Raw genomic sequence first — 27335 nt, forward strand, 5'->3', positions numbered from 1 at the left:
TCTGATGGTTTTTTTATGTAAATGGAGTGCAGCACAAGCTGAATCTTCTTGTAAAAGGGTTGAGTATTCATTGGCATACTTCATTCTACAGTAGCAGCTCTGCTTATATAAGGTCCTACTGCCTCAGATCAGATCATTGCTGCTCTCTAGTGGTGAAAATGAGAAACTGCACAAAGGTCAAATGGGACAAAGTCAGTCTTAAAACTGCTCAGATAGGACTCAGCGTGTGCTATACCAACTGGAGCATATTACATTTTTTTTTTATTTAAAGCTCCTGTAAAGAGCTTTTGCTGTTGAACAGGAAACAGACTGAAATAATCTACAGCAAAAAATTTTCATTAAAAATCAGAGACGAGACCACCAGTGATATGATTGGCTTCTTTTGTATTATAATTTTCAGTGCCTAAAACCACTCAGAGGGGATTGGTGTCACAACAGATGATTGACAGCACACTAAAGAAACAGCCCTTTTTGACTCTGGCCACAGGAAATACTCACAGTTATTGTTATGTTTGACTGTTAAAAAAATAAGGATAAGATTAATTTAAAAAAAAACCTCTTCTTTTCTATCTACAGTACAAAACCTGCAAGTTGTTACTTTGCCCACGGAGGGCAAAAGCATCAACTGAAATGAGTATAAAAAAAAAAAACGAATAAAGTGAGGCAAACCTGAGCAGGAGTATCAATACGGCACAGATGGAAAACAAGTAACCATATGAGACAAGAAATGTTGCTGACAATTAAGTGAATAACAGGTAATTATTTGCAGCTGTGGTTATGTATCATATAATACAGTGTGGCACTGGATCTCATCCAGCTGATTTGCTTAATACTACAGAATTACTTTACACTTTTACATTTTAACATGTAATTTAAAAACTGCAACACAAAGAAGTTTGTATTAGTTTCTGTGGTAAAATTTAAGGGTTAAAAAAACAAATAAACCACAACAAAAAAACACTTAACACCAAATGTTTGGCATACTTCCAAAGTGAAAACCATCATCCTCTTTCACAAGTGTTTTCAATCAAACAAGACGTCAATCTATGATACAAAATAAAGTACATCTGAAATCAATACAAAAGCTTGAAAAACAATAAATACAGATTTTTTTTGTCCTGTTTCCTGCATTTTGCGTTTTGTGATGAAAAAAAAAACATTTGCAGTATTTTAACATTGGTACTATAACATTGTATGCTCTGGTGATGTACTCTGATTTTTTAAATACATTTTAATATCATGTTTAAAAACAGCAAGACAAATTAAGATGATGAAAACAGTAAGAAAAAAAATCAGTGCACTAACGTCTAAAATACCCTTTTTTATCTTCCATCACAGACTGTTGTCAGTCCATGTGACTTTTTCGACTTTAGTTGAAAACAATTACTTCAGACTGAGGATAACGGCACAAAATCTATTTAAGCAACAGAAGAAAACAGTTTTCATACTTTGATGTAATTTCATAATTTACAACATCATGCACAGTTTGATAATAAATAGCTCAATATAAAATTTAACAAACCATATTTTAAACAATGTAGGTCAAGGTGGATAAGTAGATCTTCAATGGCACCAGGAGTACAAAACAGCCAGGTGACAAACACGAAGCTGTGACTCATACACCAACCAGACTGGAAATTCTCGTTTTCGTTTGGCCTGCATTGCTATAATTTTTGTTTACCCTTTTTTAGCATCATTGGAGAAATCATCCCTCAGACTGTACCCTGGAAAATGTAGCAAATCACAAACATAATCAAGTACAGATTTAAACAGATGAATTAATATTGTAGAGAGCAATGTCATGAGAAATAAGACCCAAGATACATTGAGGAACATATCATGATAATATATAAGTGCAATAAAAAGCCAACTGATGGGTGAACTCTCCTTTAAAATGTAGAGTAAATCCTGCTGTTGCCAGTCAGGACTTTATGATCCATATGATCCATGCATTTGACACTAACAGCCAGCAGATGGCAGCTCTGCATCCTTCAAACAAAGGTTGTAGTGAAAGCCTGTGAATTAACCTCGTTGCAACCTTAGAGAAACAATCACATACAAAATTTCACACTACAACATCTATGCATAGAAAGACATCTGAGTACTTCCAGAGAGTCAAAAAGAAAGCAAGAAAGCTGCTGATTTTAAGTGAGAACCATAAAAAAGTTTCACATTAAATTCCCCAAATCCCCAAGAATGACAGTGCCACTGATTCTGAACGTTCAGGCTTCATGCCAGTCTACCACGTGGGCATCATGTCAGGGAACCAGATGCGGCCCAGGTGTTTGGAGACCTCACTGTGGATCTGCTCCATGTTGTAGCTGCTGTCTGGAATCAACACCTCCTCCATGATTGACAGCTGTGTCAGCCTGCCTCCACACATCTTTACAAACTCCACAAAGCCGCTGCAGGTCACCTCACACTCTCCCAGCCCAATGGCCGTCAGGTTTTTGCAGCGTTCTGCAATGCGTATCAGCTCTTCGTCCAGGGGCTCTAGGCCGTTGGCACAGACCACCAGCTCCACCAGCCGCGGGCAGTTCAGTCCAATTCGACCCAGCATCTCCTTGCTGACTGCTCGGCCAAAGTACAGGTGTGTGACAGGGGTCTCCTCGCGGAAGAAGGGCTCAAACTCCTCCTCATAGAGGAAGAAATACATGACAATGTTGACCTTGGGGGAGTGTCGTACGAGAGCCTCCCAGCTGCTCCTTTTGATGGTGTGAAAGTGAGTCTGCCCGGGGTTTTCGCTCACCACATCGATGCGGAGGTGCTCCAAATGGACGTGTTTCTCAGAGGAGAGGGCAAGCAGGAGTTCATCACTCAGAAGGTGGTAGTTTAATGCCAGCTCCCTGAGTCCATGGCACTGGTCTGCAACACACAGGATACCTGAGAGCAGAGAGAAGGATCATTACTTATTATTTAGATTATTTCCTTAAGGACATTATGGGCTAAAGAATATAGCTACACTTTAAAGTTTCCCTGTAGTTTGTTTTGTGATGGTTTACTTATATTAAGTTATATTATTGCATATATTATACATACTTTCATGTCCTATTTAAAGAGAAACGGATGATAGAGCAGGAGACTGGGATAGATTGAGGGGAGAGACTTGCGATGACAAGGTTGAAGGTTAAAGTTTGCTATCTATCCTCCCACTTAAGGACCATTGTCTCTGCCCATGGGGCCATGAAGCATGCATGATAAAGACATGTAATTTTTTATGATGGGTTGTGCTTCATAGACTGTTGTAAACAAAAACACACATCCCCTGCTCCTCTTGTAATAAAAAGGAAATGTATTTTACTCAGGTATCATGGTTCAAGGTCAGTTCATTTGTACCTGTAATAGATTTGTGTTGCAGTCAATGAGTTAACCTTCTTTTTAACAACCAAGAATTAGCATGAGACAAGAAATAACAGTGACAAACACTTAATAAATCAAGAAATAAGTGATAAATTAAAGTGTTAAAAAATAAAATGTGCTATCAGCAAAAAAAGATAAAAAGAACGACAAAAAGAAAATAACTATGAGGGAACTTGTTTCTCCAGCATCAGTGCAGTATTACTGTGACTTCTTGATCAAGCTGTCCATGTCTGACCCTGGCCTAAAACATGCATTAACTATCATTTCTCTATCCAAATCATAAAAAACAAGGATCAATTTTATGAAGTGTTTTTACCTGCTGGGGAAACATGAGGGCAGCTGCTCATTTTCAGCAACTTCAGAGTGTCACTGTTGTTGGCAACCAGCACCTTCAAGGACGGGTCGTCCACAGGCGTATCATCAATCTTGATGGAGGAGAGGGACTTGGAGTTGACAAACACCACCGTCAAAGCAGAGACAAAGTGAGCCTTAAGGAGGACAAATGAAACTTATTTAAAGCCACTGTAGAAAGTTCTTTCTCAAATACAGTAAAATAAAGAACACTGTTTTTTTTTTCTAACAAAAAGAAAATCAGACCAAATGTTATAAAAGTGACTGTTTCAATGTTGATTTTTAAAGCCTGAAACTGCTGCAAGGTGATAGGTGTCAGGCAAAGTGAGGAGCTGGATACTTCCCAAACAGACCTTTCCTTCTTATTATTATCATTTATATAGCATTCTCAGAGTTTTTTACTGTTCAATTAACATTTAGTGACTCCTTTGGCAGATAAAAAAAAACAGGTGGGGATTTTATTTCAATCTTTTGTCAAAACCCACTGCTACAAACATGTCGGTAAAAGGTACAAGAATATAAAGTACCACTTTGTCCACAGGGTTGCCAAAATTTACTCAGCTGAATTCCACATAAGATTTAACTGTATCATTACATATCCACATACACCTATCGAATGTGTAGATTTTTGTTCAGAGAGTGCAGTTACTTTCAAAGTTAATCTCAGCAATAACTTATTATGATATATGGTTTGATTACAGTCTGAAGCCTGCCATGCAAAGCTTACACAACAAATAGTGCAGCAGTGAAAGTAGTAGGATGTGACTGTCAGACACAGGCAGAATCTTACCTGAGATACGTCCATAAAGCTGGGCCGTGCCGTGGAGATCAGCCCCAGGGTCTTAATGGTGCAGTTTACCAGCTGGGAGAGAATGTCACAGGCTGCCTCTGCAGACTCTGTGCAGCTGTCCACCTGATTTCCAGCCAGGAATTCCAGTTGTTCATCATTCAGAAGAGTGGAGAAAACACACAGAAATTAGGGATGAAAAATAGAGGTGTAAGAATCCTCTCAGCTCGGATCTCTTCAGTGTAGTTATGCCAAAGCTGCTGAGTTGTGAAAATGAGACCAGCAGAAGAGGCTCTTACCTTAAAGCTGACGTACTGCAGGTGCTGGGCGTGCTTTTTGATGATCTGCTGAATGAGGTCAGGGTGAGTGGAGCGAAGGTAAGACGTAGCAGGCTGATTGAGCTCGAACTCAAATCTCCTCCACAGGTCAGGAGTGTGAAAGACGTCATTCCAGCTGCGACACACAGACGACGCTCTGGCCCGGTCTACCAGGGACAGATGCTGGAAGATCTGTAGGACCACGTGGTGCGGCAGGTTCCCCCAGTCCTCTGACGGAGTCAAGGCAAAGCTGGATGCCCCCCACTTATGTCTCTTAGCCTTCTCCCCGTGAGATGAGAAGGTCTGGCATTTCGATTTGAGACCCGTCCTTCCTCGTTTCATCCTGACTGATTAGGAAACTGTGGTAAAATACGATTAGGATTGATCAGCGTTTTAGTACAAGTTAACATCAGAAAATCAATTCCACTTTGACTGTAGTGAATTTCTACCTGGAAGTCAAAATGTTGACTGAAGTTTTACCTGCAGTTGGTAGAACGTTTTCCCCAAGCTCACAATAAAGACAGTGGCTATCCAGTAGCAAAGCTTTGAGAGTCAAGTTACACTTTTGTCACCATTTTATCACAGCTTTTCTGTTTAAAACAAATTTCTACTAGTTTGCAATGGGATCAAAATGAACTTTGTATCTTTATAACAAATTATTTCTGTTATTGATGTAATGAAAGTTCTGGCATATTGAAATGGGTTGGTAATCCCTTCAATAGTAAAAATTCAGATCAGTAATATCTAAAAATTACAGTTTAAAACCAAATCACTTATAACAAATCTAATATTTTTTTAGTAAAAATAACAATGAGATACAGTCAGATATAATTTTATGTACTAAGCTGAGAATTGTGCTGTTAATATACCCAGTGTGGGTGAATATCAAATTTATAAAATCCAAAAAACATGCCATCTCAGATACCCAAATACATTATGCAGTAGGAGAGCATATATTAATCCTAAAAACTAAGTTTTATCCTGCTAAACTGAAATTACGGTTTGAAAATCCTGTGCACTCTGACCATATAGGATACACACGCTCCTCATTTTTTCCACATAGGAAAAAATAAAAAGAGGGAAATTGTATTTACTGTGCTACTACAGAATTAAGAAACTTACTAAAAAGCTCAATCCATATTTTGACTTCTGGGTAACACTTTTCAAGGAACTTCAGCAAACGTGTTTAATATATAATTGGTCTAGATGTAACCTGATGTCTTTACACATTAAACCTTTAATAATATTCTAACAAAACATAGTTAAATTGAATGTATAACAATATCAAACTTACCACTGAAAACCTGCAGAGACCAGAGTTGTCCCCCCTCTCTTGTGGAAGAGGTCTTTGACTGAGCCCCAGTATGTTTTGATGTAATACAAATCATGAGTGAGCCACCAATCTACAGCCTTTACCTCACTCACCCTGTCATCCACTGAGGTTACTGCAATGCTGCCTGGATTTGACTGGAATTTGACTGTGTTTTTATTGAAGCACGATCATTGGCTGCTGCTATTTTGAAAAAGTTTTCCCTAAACAAACCTATTTTGAGGCTTGAGCTACCAACTGAGCTGTTGTTGTCTCTTGTGGTTGAAGACTTTAAATTTAACACATTTTAAAGACTGATAACTGGTGACTGGTTGCTTGTGCAGTAAACATTAAAGTCATTTTAACCCTGTTGTGTTACACCGCATGTTCTGAAGCTAACTGCAAAGGATATCTGTTCATAAATGAGGTTAAATGGAGCTAAGCTGGGCTACACACCAGGTAAAACAAATCTAGACGCTTTTCGTCTAAATACTGATCAGACAACACTCCAATCACGTTTAGGCTACTTACCTAAATGCAAGATTCTCGGTTTTCTGCTCGGTTGGTTAGGAAGGTAGCGTTCACTCAGAGCCATTGCTGCATATGACTGGAGAAATGCTGGCTGTTGTTGATAAAAGACAGCAGGAGCCGCTCCCATAATAAGCTCTCCTCTCGGCTTTAGCGACAGCTTGACAGGCTCTGCAGAGCGACCGGTCCACGTGAGCGGAGGAAAACATGGATCTTCCCGGCTGCATCTCCAGCCACCATCATGCATACAGAATGAGAGAGGGTTCATTCATCAGTCTGAAGGACAGCTAACATCTACTCTGGCTCTTTTCTTTTCACCTGTGCGTTTCAAACCGCGAGTACGTGTTAATGTGCGTGTGCCTGTTTGTTTGTTTTTGTCGTGACGTGACCCTTCAGCAGGGTGCAAGATATGTAGTTGTGCACGTCTGATGAGAAAGTAGGTTAGTGTGTCAAAGTGTGCACGCGCGCGTGTCGTGTGTGTGAGAGAGGGAGGGCATTACTACTAAACAAGAAATAAACATGGTTCAATACACGTAGGCTACTTGTTTACTTTGAACAGCTATGATCTAAGTTTAAAGGAAAATGTCACCTCAAAGAGGTTAAACTAAACTACCAAATGCTCACCCTCAGGTATGCTCTGATTTTCTGTACCATCATAAATATCTACACAAGAAGCTTTATTTTATTTTATTTTTATTTGTTTTATTCATTTTACACACAAACAGACCGAAAAACAGCCTCTTCTCCAAAGCTGTAGAGAACCCCCAAGGATATAAACCCTATGCTCTGGTTGGTACAAAATTTATCTCAAAGCTAAATATACAATCCATAAATGCCATATTCTCCTGACTTTTTTAGTGCTTGCCTACTTAATGGTCTTATTCTAGATATAGTATCATTTAAAAAAAAAAAAATCATTTTACCTGCATTTGTTTTATTTAGTTATTATTGTCCTTCTCTTTATCTGCTGCTATACTTCTAAAGAAGATATACCAAATAGCCTTTCATTGTTCCACAACTAAAGCACTATTCTATTCTATTCTATTCTATTCTATTCTATTCTATTCTATTCTATTCTATTCTATTATACTATATCATATTATATTCTTGAGCTCTTGAATCATGGTGAATCTTCTGGAAAGAAAACATTTTGTCAGACAAAGATGGAAGAAATCAAGCTTTGGTGCCACTCTGACCTTGGTTCTAAAAAGTAAAGTGGATCTGTTTATTTTAAGACTTAGAGTGTGTTTGCTTTTAAAGCAAGCACACTTTGTTAATGACAACTGTTTGTGATTCTACTGATAATTTTCCTTTGGAATGTGTGTTTCTGTTCACTGAATCCTGCTGTAACTGCTGAACAGATGACATGTCAAGTTAGATCGCTGTGCTTAAAACATGCTCATGAAGATTTGGGGTATTTGTGTGCAATTATGATTATTAGTTTGCATGAAAACAAGTCCATAAATAAGGAAACACATCATTTTTTATTACTCACATCATCATAAGAAATAAAACCTTAAAAAGCCACGATCAAGAGATCAAGAATAAGAACATAGACTAATGGCAAATTACATGGACTTTGATTGTGTCTTCAAGTACCCCTCTTGTGATTAATTTATGGGAATCACAATGAAGAACTTGGTAATACAGCTTTCAAATATCAAACATGGAACAGTTTATCAAAAGATGTTTCACAATTTAGTCAGAATGTGCACATAAAAGACCCAAAAGCCAATTACAGAAGATAGAAGCAGAGAAAAAGACGATTTTGTCTCATGTAGGCTCAGCTATGGGAAAACTTGAGGACAAACATTTGCCCCGTGTGTAAAGCGCCCTCATGAGGTGAACAGTTATATTTCTTCAAAGTTGACTGCGCCTCAAGTCAAGTGGAGGAACTGCATCCCAGTGATTTTCACAACAGACGAGTCTCCTGGTCTTTCTTACTACTGTCTCTCTTGTATTAATTTGAATAACTATTCATATTTCCCTGTAATTTTTCCACACCCTACTGACTGTGCACAACTTTTCACTAAAAAAGTCACTCAAGGCACATCAAATGTTTATTTCATTATATGAGAAAATGCCCTGTGAAGTTGGGCTGATGCCCCTCTAAAATCCTCTGCAAGTCCTTGTTTCACTGACATCCATTTTAGCAAGGTGGAGCCACAGATTTATTGTTTTGTCCTACTCAAGAACTCCTACAGATAATGTCATTAATATCATGCTACATAGTAAAGTTTCTATGGCTAGTTTCAAAAAGAGTAATCCAGAAGGACAAGGCTTGAATCAGATACTCTTGTGATTTCAGGTGCAGGGGGGTGAAAGTTTGGCTCTTAGTAATCACCTGCTGTGTTAATTTAGCTTTTTGACATAACTTTAAGTTTATTTGGCGAGTACAAATCTAGTCTCAAAACTAGTTAACAGCTGACCCATTGTCAACTGAGCCATCAATTGAGAAAGGATTCAAAAAGGAGGAAACTTGCCAACAGAATTTTGATAGGGTGATCAGGCAGTGGGGGGAGAATATGAGTGGTGCTTGGGGGAAACTGACACACAAAGCTACTCTGTAAGTTTAACTTCCAATCTGCATGTCGCATTAAATGTATTTTAACCAGAACCCCTGATCTTGACTTAAAGGCTCCACTGGATTGCTGATATCAACAACCTGCTGCTGTGGACCTGCCATACTCCAGCTGATAGAGCTGTTACAGTCTCATCATTATCATCATCACTGCAATGCCAAACTATGGACTCTGTCTGCGTCTCTCTCCAACCCAAACACAGTTGAAATGTATCATCTATCTAATGTGAGTCTGGATCTGCCTGAGGTTTCTACCTAAAGGGGAAGGTTTTTTTTTAATCAATTTATTTATTTATTTATTTATTTATTTATTTATTTATTTTTTGCCAGTGCTCTACTTATAGTAGGTTATGATGAGATCAGAATTATTTTCTTGTCTTGATGTTGGATCTCTATCTACCATAAGCAGGTTTAGACTTGTCAATTTTTTTGGAAAGCATCTTGAGATATCGTCTGTTGTGATTTGGCCATATACCAACAAGGTAATTTCTGCTCATTCTTGGGCTGCATCAGTGTGACATGCCACCTCCCATAATCTTTTGGCTGAGAAGCTTACAATGGGTAAGAATTAAAAATGAATAAAAAATAAGAACAAAAAATACAAATAAAAAAATAATTCCCGAGGGTATTTTGTGCTCTTTTTAGTAAAGTCTGTCAGGCCCTGCAAGCCCTATTTATGAAAACTAGCTCTTCAACTCAGTTGTTTCTCAGTCTTAATATCTTAATAAAGACTAAAGGTTAAACCCTTTCTAAGCATTTCTAGATACAGTCTGTGTGACTTATGTGTTAAATACATTCTGGTTAAAAAGTGAATGAGGGACATGGCTGGTAAGCATTCACAAACCTTTGCCTGCGTTGCTATGGGTTTCACCATGGCTTATGAGACGTAGGTAGCTCCGCCCATGCGTACTGACGCAGCCGCATGTTAACGTATGTTACGTCGGCATGAGAAGAAGAAACAAAACAGCTTCACAGAGCACAGTTTCTGGAAAACTGTGACAGAAAACTATTGCGGTTGCACTACTCATTGTTCCTCTCCGGCTCCACGATGCTACGACGTGTCGGATTTGTTGCCAGTAACGGGGGGTGAAGAGAGGAACCCAGCTATCTAGCTTACTAGATTTAGCTTGACAGTCTGACAGCTAACGCTAGTAGCCTGTAGCTCAGTGGATACTTATCCTGAATAAGGTAAGACTTTTTCTGTCTTTTCTTCAGCTGGATTACAACCCGACAGACCGGTCATTTGATTGAACGTATGCCGGTTCTTGTAAAAACAAACATTCTTGTTAGCACACTGGCTTTCTTTATGTAGTTTGCATATTTGTTCGCGAGTTGAACAACAGTCTGACGGGTGCTGTTTGGTTCACTGTACTGTCTTTATTTAGCCTAGTTTAACCCATTTTGAGTTGTCTTAACCTTAGCTGTCATCAGCAGAGATTGAAAAGTTGTATCAACACTCCGTCCGCGGTCTGTTTTAAGTTACTTCTATTGGATGTGTACAAACTTCGAGCTTGAAGTTTTATGACAAGTATATTTTAACATTTAGGGTTTTTTTTTCATTGTATAACCAAACTTTGTATTTAATCTTTGATGAGATTTGTAATTGTTGGATTGTGTTAGCAATCTAACATAGTGTTTTGTTTGACTGTTTTACTCATCAGCTTGGAAACCTGGCGTTACAGCTAAAAGGGCTAAAATCCACATGACCCAGACTAAGATGACCTTGTAATTGTACTGCATGTGTGTTTAGACCTAAGAAAGTGAGTGTTGACTCATTTCTGATAAACCTGAAGTTGCTTGCAAAGTGTCAGCTGAGATGGCTTCTTGCCAAGTTTTTTTTAAAGCTCAAATGCGTCTCACATACTTTTCATTCCCTCTGTGAGTGATCTCTTTGCAATCAGCACTTCTCTAAGAAGGTTGTTGTAGGTATCACGGAAAAGCCCCTTTGCAGCTTTATTTGGCTGTTCTCTGGAAAAAAAAATAACTGTGATCTTTCTCAATTGATTTCACTTTTTGAGCTACTTTTAAAAATGTTTCTTTTTCTGTAGTGAATCCACTGGAAATCAGCTAAATGCATCTGTCTTTTATCATATAATTGGTTCATTTCCAAGTTCTGTTATTTCAGATAAGCAATTATCTTCAAGTGTTTTTTAATCTTTGATTTGCTTCCAAACCTGTTCTTGTACACCCATCACCATCTACTTAAGTTAAACTGCTATCGGAATAGATTATGGTAATGATGTCGAAGTGATACTTTTTGTGTATGAATAGTGTGATATACCTCATAACAAATGTATCAAGCCATCTTGTGTTGTTTATTAACCCACTAATGATTACATGAAGCTGAGGGTTTGTTTAAATTGCAGTTTTATAAATTGACAACTTTGTGGACAATGATTTTCCTTCTTTTATCATTTTAGATCAAGCAATCATGACACAAAAAGTCAATCTGTGCTCAGTTACCCTTGGAGTGCAGGGGATGACTTGTGGCTCCTGCGTCCAGTCCATAGAGCAACGCATCGGATCTCTTCCTGGTGTGATACATATAAAGGTAATGCTGTCTTTGCAATGACTTATTAATTTTATTTAACATTTTTATTTCACACTTCCCAACAGTTACGGATTGTATAACAAGCTGCAATTTTTAACCAAAATTGCTTTAAGTGTCACTCCTTTAAAAACAGGATATGAAACTACTATCATCAGCACTGTAAGAGTACAATCTGAATTTTAAGCTGGAAAGAAAAGAAACAGAACCTTGGGAAGCGGCAGATAAGTTTGCATTATAGTGTCAACTAAAGGTTTCTGCCCATTAGAAGAACCAAGTTTGATTTAACTCACAGTTCACTCCCTCAGGCCTCATTTAAACCAAGTTACATCAGTGAGAGAGCCAGCTAATTGGCAATAAATGATGTCTGCTGTTTAGTTCACCATGTTTTTACCCCTCAGGCTGAGGTCAAATGAGAAGATAACTTAATAGTATGTCACAGATAAAGCTCTGCCCTTTGTAGGACTGTGACAGCAGATCGATAGGCAGACTGTGCACACAGGAAATGTCATTTGTGTCTTAAGAGAATCATTTTCTGGGTCCTTTTAAGTTAACCTATGCGGACGTGATCATGGCTTGACTGTTTCCTTGGTAAAACATTGCCTCGTGCCCCCCCCCCCGATCTTAGAAAAATCCAGCAGGCAACCACATGCACTCACTACGAAACCCCCACTGCTATTTGAACTTGTGGCTCAGTCAAGTGATCCCTTTAGTGTGTCACATGTTTCCTTCCTGGGGTCATCGTGCTGCTAGAAACACTATGAGATCACCAAGGCTGTGAATTGTTTCGCATCTTTTCTGTACAAAGTTCATTGACATGAAAAGAACAGACTCTAAGACTATCTGTGGAAATGGAATAAAATGTTCATTGAATTGTAGGAAGGGGATGTGCTATCTTAACACTCAACGGGTGGCAAAAACAGGCAAATGTAGGTACCAAGCTGTGTCAGTGGCTTCTAAATGAACTGTCTGGAGGTAAACTAGGGAATCAGAGTATCTGCATTTTAATTAATAACACAGCCACGTGCAGCACATTTCTTCTGTTGTAATTATTACTCTAATCAAGTTTTTCTTTTTCTTATTTTTTCTTTTCTAGGTCTCTTTAGAAAACAAGAATGCCACCATCATATTCGACCTCAGCCAACACAGCCCTGAGTCTCTATCAGAGGCCATCGAGGACATGGGTTTTGAATCAAGCCAGTCAGAGTCCAGCACAGCCACACCTATCTCCACAGATACACAGCTGATCCCCACCTCAAGCCTAACACCAGCAGCCCAGCAGGAAGCTTTAGAGAAGCTGTCCCAAATTCAGGGAGTGTTGGATGTTAGGGAGAGCCCGGCACAGTCGGGTCTCAGCGTCACCTTCATTCCTTCTCTGACTCCTTCGCAGCAGCTAAGTGAGGTGGTTTCCAGTGTTACAGCTCTGGAGATCGCCATGCCCAGCGGCCCACTGCAGAACAGCCCAAACCTGTCTCCATCTCACAGGTCTGAAGCTGGGGTATCGCTTCTGAAGTTATGCATTGAGGGGATGACCTGCCACTCCTGCACCACCACTATTGAAGGAAAGATCGGAAAATTGAAAGGCGTTGAAAAGATCAAAGGTGATGAATTTGACTAGCTCACTTCCTTTTGGACATGCTCTATCTATGTTGTCCAGACAACAGTTTCATCTCTTTATTATCGCATCTATTCTTCCTTCTACAACTTTGATTTTTTTAACTAACTAGATCAAAATTGAAAGATTGTTTCACAGTCATGACCCTGTGAAGTTTTTTTTCATCTAAGCAACCACAGGCACAACCCAACTGGATTCAAATACATAATCATACAACTTTGACTCTCTAGAAATTTCTAAACTAGCTCTGAAAGTCATGGTCATTTGTACTTTTATTTCTAAATATATTGTATCTTAATTTTTCACAGTTGTTTTAGAGACTCAGGAAGCTACAATTGTGTACCTGCCTTACCTCATCACCGTCCAGACCATCATTGATCAGATTGCTTTGGCCGGCTTCAAGGCATCCGTGAAGTCCAAGCCCCGCCCCCTGCAGCTGTCCCCCAGCGAAGTCGAACGATTTGTTGATTCACAAAAGCCAACCATTTCATCACCATCAGACACATCAGAGGAGACCGAAATCTTCATCGACACCACGCTTACGATGCTCAGGGTGAAGGGAATGCACTGCAGATCATGTGTGGTCAATATTCAGGACAATATTTCTACAGTGCCTGGTGTCTCCTCTGTGGAGGTCTCTTTGGAGAAGGAGAAGGCCACCATCTGCTACGATCCTCTGAAGGTTACTGTTAACCAGTTACAGCAGGCGATAGAAGCTCTGCCTCCAGGGAACTTTAAGACTCAACCCTGGGACTCCTCGTGTCCGCTCAGTCCTTTACCCTCACCGCCAGCACCTGCCTTGTCATCACTGTGGCCTGCAGGGGCAGGCAAGGCGACACCTGCTGCCTTACAGACATCTTTCATTCAGCCTCTAGCATCCACGGCTAAAATTCACATTGAAGGCATGACGTGCAATTCCTGTGTCCAGAGCATCGAAGGCATGATCTCTAAAAGGAAAGGGGTAATGTCAGCTCAGGTCTCACTGGCTGAGCACCAGGGACTCTTTGAGTACGATCCCCTGCTAACCACACCAGAGGAGCTGAGGGAGGCTGTAGAGGACATGGGATTTGATGCCTTCCTGCCTGGTGAGTGGACAGACAGTCTGTGCAGAAATAAGGGCTGTGAACCAGTTTGTCTCTGTTAGCTGTGGTGCTTCTGACTATTCCAATTGCACATTGCATACCTTTGTGTGCATCATGGTATTGATAAATGGCATTTTGATACAACACTGAGCAGCTTTGTACACCTCAATTTGAACATTGGAGCATTTTTTTCACCAGTCTTTTCAGACTGTGAATACCTCTGAAACTTTCCTTTCTCCAAGTAGGCCAATTACTTCTTCTGCTCCATTTCAGGGCCCTGCTCATCACGCAATGGTGAGGGCCCTGCAAAGCTCTGGCATTTGAAACAAAAAGCTTTTTTTTAGGTTTCCTCGTGGAAAAATTGCCAACCTGTAATGTAGTTTTAAGGCGTAGGTGGGTCCAGTGTGTCTACAGACAAAGTGTTAAACATTATTTCACGTAGAGTCCCTGAGGGTTGAAGATTCAGTCTCTTTCTGCTTCCATTATCAGTCAGATCTGAGACTGAATCCTCCTTTACTATATGTCTCCTCTTTCACTGTTTGTTTTTGTTAAATAACAATAATAGTGAGCTGCAATGTTTTCGCCCATTTCATCCACTGGTTTTCCACAGAGACCAATTCTCTGCTGCCGGCGACGGATTTCAGTCTCCCAAAGTCTTTGAGTCTAACACCTGTGAAAGACCTGGATGGTGACATACACAGAGAAACCCCAAGAGAATGCAGCAGAGACAAAAACTCGAAATGCTTCATCCAGATTGGAGGGATGACCTGTGCCTCCTGCGTGGCAAACATCGAGCGAAACCTCAAGAATGAAACTGGTAAGTAAAAGCTTGAAGCTTTGGTAACGTATTATTTCAGTGAGGCTGAACCACTTCTTACTGTCCTCCTCTGACCTAAAAATCAACATGTGACATCCCACGCAGGTATCCACTCAGTTCTGGTGGCACTGATGGCAAGCAAAGCTGAAGTGCGTTATAACCCTGATCTGATCGACCCCGGGAGGATCGCTGACTGTGTTAAGGAGCTCGGCTTCACTGCCTCTGTTATGGAGAACTACGAAGGCTCAGATGGAAACCTCGAACTAGTGGTGAGTGAGCAGTATTTGTTTTGTGATGAGACTTTTTTTTCTATATTGTCGGAAAACTATACAAATGCTTCTGTTTGTATTTGAGAACAATGGGCCCCATTCACTGATAAATGCGTAGAAATGTTCTTACTCAGCGCATAGGTTCTGTGTTTACGCAAAATCATCGTCAGATTCATGACATGTGCCCATCTGCCAATTTTCTTCTCACCGCTGTGCGTATGTTAGTGAATCAGAATCATTCTAAATTGACAGGCACATGCCCACAACCTGCATTCTCCCTTCCCCTCATCGGGAGTCTTTAGGAGGTGATCAGTTATCAGCTGGCTCTCCTGGGTGCTGTGCCGGTGCTCGTAATGGGTATCCAAAGCATAAAGGACACATTAAAACAGTTGCTGGATATTTTTGCAAACAAATAAATACGTTTGAGTAAACAATGAAGCTGTGTGTGATGAAGGCAAGATTTTTCGTGTCTTCATACCATATCCAACGATTTAATCAACATCAAAACTGTGACATTTTAAAATGTACATTGTGACATTTTAAATTGTAAAACCAAGTGTTTAATCTAAGATTATTATTGTGTATAATAGGGGTTAAAATGCGTCAATTTAATGGTTATTTATTACATCTCAATTCACATTTTTTTATTTTTGAATTCTATTGTCAGGCATTTAGTGAAACGTAGTAAATGTCCTTCTCTTAGAGAATTGGTCATCATCATTTGTGCGTACTCGTGGTCTGAGGAGGCTTTAAATTTGTTCGCAGAGTAAGAACAAATTCAAGTAAGAAAATATTGATCAATCACAGATTTGTGCGTCAAAGTTTGTACCCACAATTTAGGCACAAATTTGTGCACACACACTGTTTTCTGACCCATGTGACCCTGGAATAAAACACGTTTGCTCCTTACTTCATCTTCTCTGGGATATTTTTCTGTCTCTTTCCTGCCTTGACAGCCTCTCTTCACTCTCCGCAGGTCAGGGGGATGACGTGTGCTTCTTGTGTTCACAAAATTGAATCCAGCCTCATGAAAGAAAAGGGGATTATTTATGCCTCTGTTGCCTTAGCAACCAACAAAGCACACATTAAGTACGACTCTGAAATTATAGGCCCACGGGACATCATTAAGCTCATCGAGGTACTATTCCTGACGCTCTCTGTTATCAAATTATTTGCTGATGATTTCTTAACCATATAATTTTGTTGAACGTTACCACCAGCTCTTATGCACATTAGAAATGTGTTTTAAAAGGTTAACATTTTGACTGTTATAGAATCTGGGCTTTGAAGCCTCTTTGGTGAAGAGAGACCGCACAGCCAGTCACCTGGACCACAGCAAAGAGATACGACAGTAAGCTCCATTTTGTTTTTTGGACCTGCCTGGTTTCATACATGCAGAAGCCGTCTTTTATGCTTGTCATCACACATGATCAACTACTAACCTCCCTTATGGTTAATTGTCAATAACAGATTGAATCTGTCTTTAAAAGAATAAGAGATAAAATGATAACTGAGCAGTTTGCCTCACTTTTCCTTTAAAATGTTTCACTGAAAGTCTCACCGCTGAGATATAAAAAAAGCTTATTAGGCTCAATATAAGCCACATTCACCCAAGTGGAGAAAAATGTTGTGTTTTTAGATATTAAGAGCCAAAAATGACGCCTGAATTTCTGTTAAGGATCAGAAAAGTCTGCCAATTTTCAAATCTTATTTTAAGAAACTTGACAAAGTTTTTCATCCCATTTGTGGATTTTTTTTTTTACCTCTTTCAAGCAATTCTGTTGATGTTTTTGTCTTTTAATAACTTGAAATTAGACTTTTTCAGGACTGGTGGTTAATGGTAAATGTGGCCTGTAATAAGTGTTATCAGACAATACTTCACTAGCACTTGCTCAGATTTCAGTTTTTTGCCGTAAAGTGCAAATATATGTGGAAATGAAGGCGATGAGAAATGAAGTGTGGGGTGTTTTTTTTTTCTGGCCTATGTCTGCAGATGTTTGTTAAAGTGATATTAAAGCTCTAAGTTCCCTGTCCCCATAGTCCTCCTTTAGTTAGAGAATTAAAACCAGTAAATAATGAAATAAGAGTTTACCAGCTTGCTGTCTTTGCTCTATAAGGTGGAGGAAATCTTTCCTGGTGAGCTTGATTTTCTGCGTCCCCGTCATGGGCATGATGACCTACATGATTATTATGGACCATTACATGCATACTGCACATCAACACAACATCACAGCGGAGGACCGAAACCGCTACCACTCCACCATGTTCCTGGAGAGACAGCTGCTCCCAGGCCTCTCCATCATGAACCTCCTCTCCTTCCTCTTCTGTGTTCCTGTACAGGTGAACAATTAATTTCCCCCAAATCAAACAGATCAAATTCTTTTGGATTTTAAAACAGGCAGTTGAAATGTTTGCAGCTTAGTGAATTGAAGCTCTTCTGTTTCTCCTCTTTAGTTTATTGGAGGTCGCTACTTCTACATTCAAGCCTACAAAGCACTCAAACACAAATCTGCCAACATGGATGTGCTCATTGTTCTGGCTACCACCATCGCCTTCACCTATTCCTTGGTCGTCCTGATAGTGGCCATGGCGGAGAAGGCAAAAGTCAACCCCATTACCTTCTTTGACACACCGCCAATGCTCTTTGTCTTCATCTCCCTGGGACGCTGGCTGGAGCAGATTGCTAAGGTTAGCTTTGTTTTTGCTTTGGGTACCCATGAAAAATCAACTTGATCTCACAAATTTTGTTAAGCTGGACCTCAATCAAATTTATCTTTGACTGAACTTTTTTCATGATTTCTTTCATAAAGAGCAAAACGTCTGAGGCTTTGTCCAAGCTGATGTCTCTACAAGCTACTGAAGCTACAGTAGTCACTCTCAGCAGTGACATGTCTATTCTTAGGTACGTGTTGACTTTGATTTTTTCATACTTTTTGTTGTTTTTAGATCACAGTGTATTTCTAATGATTGCAGCTGAAATTTTTATGTAAAGCGTTTCTCTGCAAAGGAAAGGCTGCTTGAGATTTTCCACAGTTAAAACATGAAAAAAAATGTTTAATCTAAATGCAATGCAAAAAATCCCCAAAAACTAAGATTAAACTTAAACTTTGTGCAAACTAAAAAGAAAACTGCCTGACATTTGTAAGAAAAAACATGTCATGATTTGTTTTGAAATGTTGTCGATGTCAAGTTCTGGTTTACTATCCCTTACTCATTTCTTTCTGTAAAGAAACACAACATGCTAATTGTTGTAGTAGCGGCTTGTATTAGAGTGTTTTACATTGTTTGACTTCCACGTGTGTTCCAGTGAGGAGCAGGTGGATGTCGAGCTGGTGCAACGAGGTGATGTGGTGAAAGTTGTTCCCGGAGGGAAGTTTCCAGTAGACGGGAGAGTCATCGAAGGACACTCTATGGCCGATGAGTCTCTTATCACAGGTAGGTAACAGTAAGCACAAGGCACACTGCTGTATCTGTCTGTCTGTATTTTAATAAAGGCTTGCTGACAGCTTCAATATGAACATGGTGCTAAATGCAAATATTCTGTTGAAGTTGTCCGATACAAGAGATCTGATCTACATAAGTTCCTGTTCCAGTTTTTACTTTATAATTAAGTCTGACCCTTGAGCTGTTTGTACTTTTTAACACGAGGAACTTTCCCTGAAGCCAGCAAATCAGGTTTGTAGAGGTACTCTAAAATTATAATGCAAAACAGAAACCACAAAACCATTGAGTCAACATTAATAAGAACTGAAATAATATTTTGTTTTATAATCACAAACATAACCTTTATCAATGCAATCTTCATGTGTACTCATAACAAAGTTCATCACTAAAATAACTGACTGTAATTAGACACTGTTTAAGTACTCACAGGAGGCCTGTCCTCTCAAACATGTATTATGCTTTGGTAATTGTAGTCGGAGATTTCTCCAGAACGTGTTTGACCTGCTCCTGTGCCCCGTTTCCTTCCTGAGACTGTTGTGTTTCCTCAGCAGCTGTTGCTTTGTGCTGCAGGTGAGGCCATGCCGGTGACTAAGAAGCCTGGGAGCACTGTGATCGCAGGCTCCATTAACCAGAATGGCTCCCTGCTGGTTAGCGCGACACATGTTGGCATGGACACCACACTGTCTCAGATTGTCAAACTAGTGGAAGAGGCGCAGACCTCAAAGGTGAATCATGTGGTTGTAGATCTGCACCATGTTTACCTGTTTTCTTGACGCTTTCTCAAGTGTTAATTTGTGATATTTGACTTTTTAGGCCCCCATCCAACAGTACGCAGACAAGATCAGTGGCTACTTTGTTCCCTTCATTGTCGGCATTTCCCTCCTTACCTTGATTGCTTGGATTTTTATCGGGTTTTTGGACTTCTCTCTGGTGGAGGAGTACTTTCCTGTGAGTTTTACATTTTTTCCCCTCTATATAGGTAAAGATTTTTATTTTCAGCAAATTTAAGTTAACTACTCATTTTCCTCCCTGCAGGGTTACGACAAGAGCATTTCCCGAGCCGAGGCAGTAATCCGCTTTGCCTTCCAGGCCTCGATCACCGTATTATGCATCGCCTGTCCCTGTTCCCTTGGCTTGGCAACACCCACAGCTGTCATGGTGGGCACAGGAGTAGGAGCCCAAAATGGCATCCTGATAAAGGGAGGAGAGCCACTCGAGATGGCACATAAGGTGTGTTACTGATGACATTCTGACACCCCTGTGAAGCCAGCCAATTATGTAACAGACCAACTGTTGACACATTGTGAAATGGCTCTGGTTTCTTACACTCAAAATCTGGATTAATCTAGATATCAGTTTCATTTGATGCAAAAAAAAACTTGTAATGTCTTCTTTTCTGATCAGGTCCAGTCTGTGGTGTTTGATAAGACTGGGACCATCACATACGGTGCCCCCAATGTTGTCCAAGTCAAGATAGTTGTGGAGGGGAACAAGATGCCTCGCTCTCGACTGCTGGCCATCGTAGGGACAGCTGAAAACAACAGTGAGCATCCTCTGGGAGCTGCTATCACCAAATACTGCAAACAGGTCAGTCTCAACCTCAGAGTTTAACTCTGGCAAAGCCTTTTGTGAGCTGTCTAAGATAACTTCTCTTCCATCTCATCAAGACTTTCAAAATCTGGTATTAAACATCTGTGACTCCGTGTGTGTGTGTGTAGGAGCTGGGCACAGAGGCTCTCGGTGTTTGCACAGATTTTCAGGCGGTGCCAGGCTGCGGTATCCGATGTCAGGTCAGCAACACAGAGATGCTGCTGAAACAGGCAGACAGCGACAGTGAGGATAACAACCAGCGCAACAGTGTCCTCGTCCAGATCAGTGACACAAGAATGTCAGCCACCTCACATCCTCTCATCATGGACCCGCAGCCTTTAAGTATGCCAGGAAATACATTTCCACAAAAGTTACACTTCTGTAGTTAGTTTAAAGTAGACAGCAGTGAAAGTCTCCTGGATGTTGTCTGACTGCAGTAATCTTTTTTTTTGTAGGTCTCATCAAGACAGACACCTATGTAGTACTGATTGGTAACAGAGAGTGGATGAAGAGGAATTGTCTGCAGATCCGACCAGACATAGATGACGCCATGATGGAACATGAGCGAAGAGGACGCACCGCTGTTCTGGTAGCTGTAGACAGTGAGTACTATTAGTTATAAAATTAAGCCCTTCTCCTGCATCATCTCCTGCTTTAATGTTACGCATCCAGTTACAATGTCCATCAAATAAGAGAAATTAGCAAAATTATCTGCCTGAGGGACATAAATGTCATTTAAATGTATTTTTTTAAAGCAGGTGGAATTATCTGCTTCCATAGAGCCTACACACACATACACACACTTTCATTTTGCTGATGCATGTGGCATTGTCTTGAAACAAGACTAACTATTTATCTGTGCTCCAAAACATGTTTCTGGATACAAAGAAAAGATTTAAATATATTTTTAAATAAATATAGAGAAATTATAACTAACTGTGATCACAGTTGACACGTTTTAATACCTGGCTTCTTGTTTATTTCCCAGCATTGAACTGAACATTTTCACCCAGTTACCAACATTATCTGATAAATAAGGGCTTCTACATAATGTCTCACTACTTCTTCGCCTTTATTTAAATTTTACTTAAATTGTCTTTGCTGTGAACACAGGTTAAGAACACTTTAAGGGAGGAGCAAGGTTATAATAGTTTTGGATTTGTCATTATAGTTTAGTTTCAGTTAGTTTTGGCATTTTTTTCCATTACAGTTTAGTTTAATTAGTTTTAGAGTGGGAATTCTAGTTTTTATTTAATTTTGATTTTTGCAACAAGGCTTAGTTTCAGTTTTTTCATACCTTATTTGCCAGGTGCAGGATTAAAAAAGGTCAGAGTAAATATTTCGTAATATTTTCAAGTCCAACCTAGTGCTCACTGCTCAGTCAATGCTGATACTGAACTGTTGGCTGCTGCCTTAGACACAAGAAAATAATATAAACTTAATATAAAAATATTAACATTAATTGTATAAAAATAATGTTAAAATAAATTACATAAAAATAATATAAACATAAATTATATAAAACAATATAATATGAGCTTCAATAAATAAAAACTTGGACACTGTAACAATAAAGGCAGACTCAAATACAATAAAAACTTGGACTCTGTAACAATTAAACTATTACAGATGCTCTAATTCATTGCTCCACACCATTCACACTATGTTTTGTCGCAGCACAGAGCACAGCCAGTCAGTGCAGTAAACAAGCTCGTCCCTATACGTCGCTTTGATGGTGCTGTGCGGCACTGATAACTGCCGAAAATTGTCGTAAAATTGGTTGGGAAAACGTGTCGGATTAATTTTAATCCTAAAGGCTATTAACATTGTCAGAAACGAGAACGAAGGACATTTTGTCTATAATTTTAGTTAGTTTCAGTTAGTTTTGTGAACACAAGACACAGTTTCAGTTTACTTATTGGTTTTGTTTTCTTTCCTAGTTTTTATTAGTTTGAGTTAACTGCAATGTATTTTAAATTTTGGTCTTCATTTCTAGTTTCGTTTTAGTTAACTATTATAACCTTGGGAAGGAGTTTGATTTTTATTTTTAATTAGGTATTTTTTCATGATGTTGATTGTAATTTGTGTGTAGATCTACTGTGCGCTATGATAGCCATAGCTGACACGGTGAAACCAGAGGCTGAGCTCGCTGTTCACACTCTCACTAACATGGGCCTGGAGGTCGTGTTGATGACTGGAGACAACAGCAAGACTGCCCGGGCCATCGCTGCTCAGGTAAGGAATGAGGATATTTTATATCAAATATACTAAGATGACCAAATCTTTCATTTCATACATTATTTTTAAAACCATACCAATATCACTTGAAGTGCTTTTAGCTATCTTTCCCCACATCCTCTGTTGACTGCTTTGCATGTTTCTGAGTCTGTCTGGGTCTCATTAACAGGTGGGTATCAGGAAGGTGTTTGCAGAAGTGCTGCCCTCACACAAGGTGGCCAAGGTCGAACAGCTGCAGCAGCAAGGAAAGAGGGTGGCCATGGTGGGCGACGGCGTCAACGACTCACCCGCTCTGGCCATGGCTGACGTCGGCATCGCCATCGGAACTGGAACAGATGTGGCTATAGAGGCAGCAGACGTGGTGCTAATCAGGGTGAGAATTGGCGCTCTAGCCTGTGATGGGTTACGACTGTGTTACAGACAGGCTGTTTTGTAACATGTCATTAATAAACATGTTTCTGCTGCGTGAAATATGATGAGAAATGACACAGTAGCAAAAAAAAACATTAAATATACATGTAAACAAAAGTATTACACAAGTTATCACGTTGTATGATTTAAGGCAGCTGTCCATGGTGAGTGACAGTATCTGTGGAACTGAAGAAGAACACATCTCCTCTTTACCTGGATTTTGAACTACTTTTTACATATCTTCATTCTGGCTTTTGCGGGCCATAAACACCATTTTGCTTTAAATGACTAATTTGAAATGTAATTCTGCCAAATACAGTTTGCTCACTTTTTCTTATCTTGTTGGCAGAATGATCTCCTGGATGTGGTGGGAAGCATTCACCTCTCAAAAAAGACTGTCAAGAGGATCAGGATCAACTTTGTTTTTGCTCTTATTTACAACCTTATTGGCATTCCTATAGCTGCTGGTAGGTATCTGTAAAAAAAAGATCACATTTGTATGTAAGGGATAAATGGCAGTGTTAGCTACTGCTGCTGATGGTTATAGTGAAATTCACAGTGGTAATGCGTCCACAGGTGTGTTCCTTCCAGTTGGCCTGGTGTTACAGCCATGGATGGGCTCTGCTGCGATGGCGCTGTCGTCTGTCTCTGTGGTTCTGTCCTCCCTTCTACTCAAATGGTAACGAGATATTTAAAGTGTTATTAAGCCCTTTTCATCTGCGTGCTTTGCTTTCTCTCCCTTTTGAGCACATGAATCTAAGATCACTTATTCAAGATGTTTTTTATTTGTGTTTTCTGTTCCCTCTGTGTCATTGTTCAGTTACACTAAGCCTACTGCCGAGAAGTTGGAGGCCAGATTGGGCGGCAGCAGGCGACAGGGCAGTCTATCAGATGTCAGCGTCCACATTGGCATGGGCGACGTGCGTCGTCCTTCCCCTAAACTCAGCCTGTTGGATCGCATCGTGAACTACAGCCGTGCCTCCATGAACTCCCTGCGCTCTGACAAGCACTCCCTCAACAGCTTGGTGCTCAGCGATCCTGACAAACACTCCCTGCTGGTGGGGGGCGGGCTGTGTGAGGAGGAGGAGGAGGAGGCCTGCTGAATATGTAAAGCTCACTTTGGCCTTAGCTAAAAGGGTTGCATCATAAAAAGGCCTATCCATCTGATGTAGGTGCCTCAGGGCAGCACTGTGGACTGGAGGAAAGCTTTCATGCCCCTTGTTTTCTTTTAGCTCAGCTGATCACATGCTCCTCTAAACATGTGGGTGGTTTCCTCTTTCAGTTGCAGACTATCCTTTGTTGAGGTCACTTTCTCGCAGCACACGCCACTCTCCAACCCTTTGAGTCTTTGATCCTCCAGCGCTGTTGTTTGAAAGGGGTATGAAGCATCTTTTTGGAGCCTTGAAGCAGGTGTCCACACAGAATTCAGGGTGATGATTCGCTCTGTCACTGTGCTCACCTAGCCGTACAATCTTTAACATCTATCCAAAGTTATCTGAGCAGTGATCCCACTTGTTGGAGTGGACACTACAGAGATCTATTTTAAACAATTTTCCATCAATGGAGAATTATAACAACACTGATGTAAAATTATATTCCATAGTATTTATATTATTTATCTTTTTTGTCAACATATTGTGTGAAAATGAAATTGTACAATCCAAATGCAATTATTCCTCTCCAGTCTCCCAAAATGTGTAATTGCTGAGTAAAGAGAAACAGGAAAACTCAAAGATGTTTTTTAAGCTCAAACTGACTTTGCGCGAAGAGCTAATGGAGTGAGTTGTAAAGTAGAAATTACATAAGTGCCAACTAAAGTGCCACCTTGGCAAAGTCCAACACATTCCAAAGATAGCACTGAACACACATTACCTTGGACTAGAAGTGCGCATCGTGCTAACAGAGAGGAAAGGTCAACGACTTTGAGCAGAGAGCTGAAGACTGACTGTGAATGGTGACACCAACTACAGGAGATACACAGATCTCTGTAGCTACGTCCACCTGCTGCATCATTGGTCCTTGACATGTCTGTCAGTAGAAGTGAACATTATTGTCTGGTCCTTTGAAACAGGAACTGTTACATGGGTGACATGTTGCCTCACTTTATTTCCTTTTGCAAAGAGAAGGATTTCTGTGGTGATGTAGTTCATGATAAAACGGCCAAAATGTGAATGCATTTGTGTTTGGTCATCAAACGTAACAAGCTGTTGTTACTGTCTTTGATAATTGTGACTGATTATTATTTTCTCTGCTTTTTTTTGTTATGATTAACACTGCTGCACTTGATCAAAGATACATTTTAAACCCAGGGGAGCAGGGAACAGCTGGATCAACTTGACACACACAGCTGTGCCCTGAGCATTTCCACCAAACAAGTTACTGACAAGCAAAAGTGGAAGCAGAAATTTATAAGTGTTCCAATTGTTCAGATTTTTATTGCTCTGATCTAGCTATCGTAAATGGCTTCTATTAAGCTGCCTGTTATTTCTACTTATTTCATATGTTTGCTGTGTCAGTCAGAAGATAATCACTACACTTGCTGATTTTTGAATTCGTCTGATGATCAGTTTATCCTGCCACTGTCGGTGCATTGTGCTCTGCTGTCAAAGCTCGCTGAGTGCTGTTGTGCCCATCTGTTGTTTTGTGCTTTGCTTTGTAAAAACGTCCATCAGACATAAGATATGTAACCAAGTCCATGTTTCCAGTCTTTCTTAGTTCTGAACTTTATGTGCCTTGGAATAAATCGCCTTTGTAACGTCTTTCAGATGTGTCTGCTTTTAACCAGAAGAGGACGCTGCTGAGCCACAAACAATCTTCAGACACAAGTTTCAACTATTTTATTTCATCCAGTTATTTTAACATCAAATCACCCCAGTGTACTGCAAAACAATCAAATACCATTTTACTGTAATATCTTTTTAAAAAATACTTATTCAAATGATGTTAAGTTTAAATGACTTTCTCCTCTTGAGTCGCCTTGTGTTGCTTTGGCTATGGTGAAAACTCCTCTGATTTTGTAGATTGAAGCTTGAGAAGATGTTTGAAAGGGAGTTAATTTAACATTTTTAAGGACATAAACTAGGAGTTAGTCTTGTAAGATGTAGTAATACTACACAGAAATAACCTCTGTAAGTATTCTTTTTTCTTCATGGTATGATCAAGTATTGTGTTGATGAAACTGAACAAAATTCAACAAGTTGTAAAAATGTGCAGCATTTAAAATCTGTTACAACGTTGTGCTTTTCTGGACTAAAAACACTGCAAACAGCGGTGACTGTAAAATGCTACATTCATTTTACCTTTGACAATAGAATAACAAACTTTACTTCAAACAGGCTGGGGAACAGCTCCGACATCTCTCTGAAAACACTGACAATCTGAAATAAAGTTACTTATACAGCAATAAATGCAAATAGATTTACAGTATATTAAACATTTAACACAGACATTACACACCATCATGAGCAAAAAGATGCAATGAAAATAATTCAGTGTGCACAAGCATTAAAGAGGTCTTTAAACCTGAAATTAAAACATCTGTGTTAATTAGATCAAACAATTTAAATATTTATTCTAAAAATCACTTTTAAAAATTCAGACTAAGGAAAAGTGGGTCAAAGACTTCATTTTAAATTTTAGGGATCTTTGCATCTTTGAGTCCATTTTTTCCTTTGTTATCCCTGATTTTAAAATGTCAAATAATAAATCATGCACGTTGCTGTCTCTCGAGTAGGTTTTCACACATTAAATTCACACCAGCAGAACAACACGGCTGCCTTCAGGTATTAAGTCCACAGTTTACACCAGCTGCGTACAACCAACATATCAGACACACATTGTTATCTACATATTGAATACTGTGGAACAAAAGTTACAACATCAGACTGCAGCCGCTTTATCAGCTCAGCAGGAGAGAGCTGTGATGTAACTGCAGGTAATAACCAAAGTGAAACTGTGAAGAGGCTGTTAACTACACCTTAAGTTGTAATTTCATTAAAATTCAGCAGCTGAGGTGAAAATATTCCTGTTTTCTGTTGCGGCGACTAAAAATAAGTTATTCATGAGGAATCCACCAAAGAGGTTTTACT

The 27335-nt window shown here is 39.7% G+C and overlaps 2 protein-coding genes across 2 annotated transcripts; one reads left to right on the forward strand and one right to left on the reverse strand.

Annotated features, from left to right (window-relative positions):
* Positions 1-380: 380 nt before the first annotated feature.
* Positions 381-7037, reverse strand: fbxl3l (F-box and leucine-rich repeat protein 3, like). The gene is made up of 5 exons (XM_074674362.1): positions 6656-7037; positions 4798-5174; positions 4502-4624; positions 3677-3848; positions 381-2883 (listed from the first exon to the last, which is right to left on the reverse strand). The coding sequence occupies exons 2-5, from the start codon at positions 5155-5157 to the stop codon at positions 2240-2242; spliced, it is 1299 nt and encodes a 432-aa protein (XP_074530463.1). The 5' UTR covers positions 5158-5174; positions 6656-7037; the 3' UTR covers positions 381-2239.
* A 3140-nt stretch (positions 7038-10177) lies between these two features.
* On the forward strand, positions 10178-26130 carry atp7a (ATPase copper transporting alpha). Its single transcript, XM_074673876.1, has 23 exons — positions 10178-10421; positions 11654-11784; positions 12878-13382; positions 13705-14481; positions 15089-15295; positions 15401-15564; positions 16541-16702; positions 16839-16915; positions 17682-17904; positions 18019-18252; positions 18375-18466; positions 18872-18999; positions 19579-19733; positions 19822-19956; positions 20044-20238; positions 20413-20595; positions 20727-20940; positions 21054-21200; positions 22691-22833; positions 23006-23209; positions 23597-23714; positions 23824-23926; positions 24068-26130. The coding sequence occupies exons 2-23, from the start codon at positions 11665-11667 to the stop codon at positions 24348-24350; spliced, it is 4569 nt and encodes a 1522-aa protein (XP_074529977.1). The 5' UTR covers positions 10178-10421; positions 11654-11664; the 3' UTR covers positions 24351-26130.
* The last annotated feature ends 1205 nt before the right edge of the window (positions 26131-27335 follow it).

This window comes from Halichoeres trimaculatus, unplaced genomic scaffold (genome assembly GCF_033239565.1).
Source record: "Halichoeres trimaculatus isolate MK-OKI-2021-1 unplaced genomic scaffold, fHalTri1.1 fHalTri1_scaffold_7, whole genome shotgun sequence".
NCBI lineage: Eukaryota > Metazoa > Chordata > Actinopteri > Labriformes > Labridae > Halichoeres > Halichoeres trimaculatus.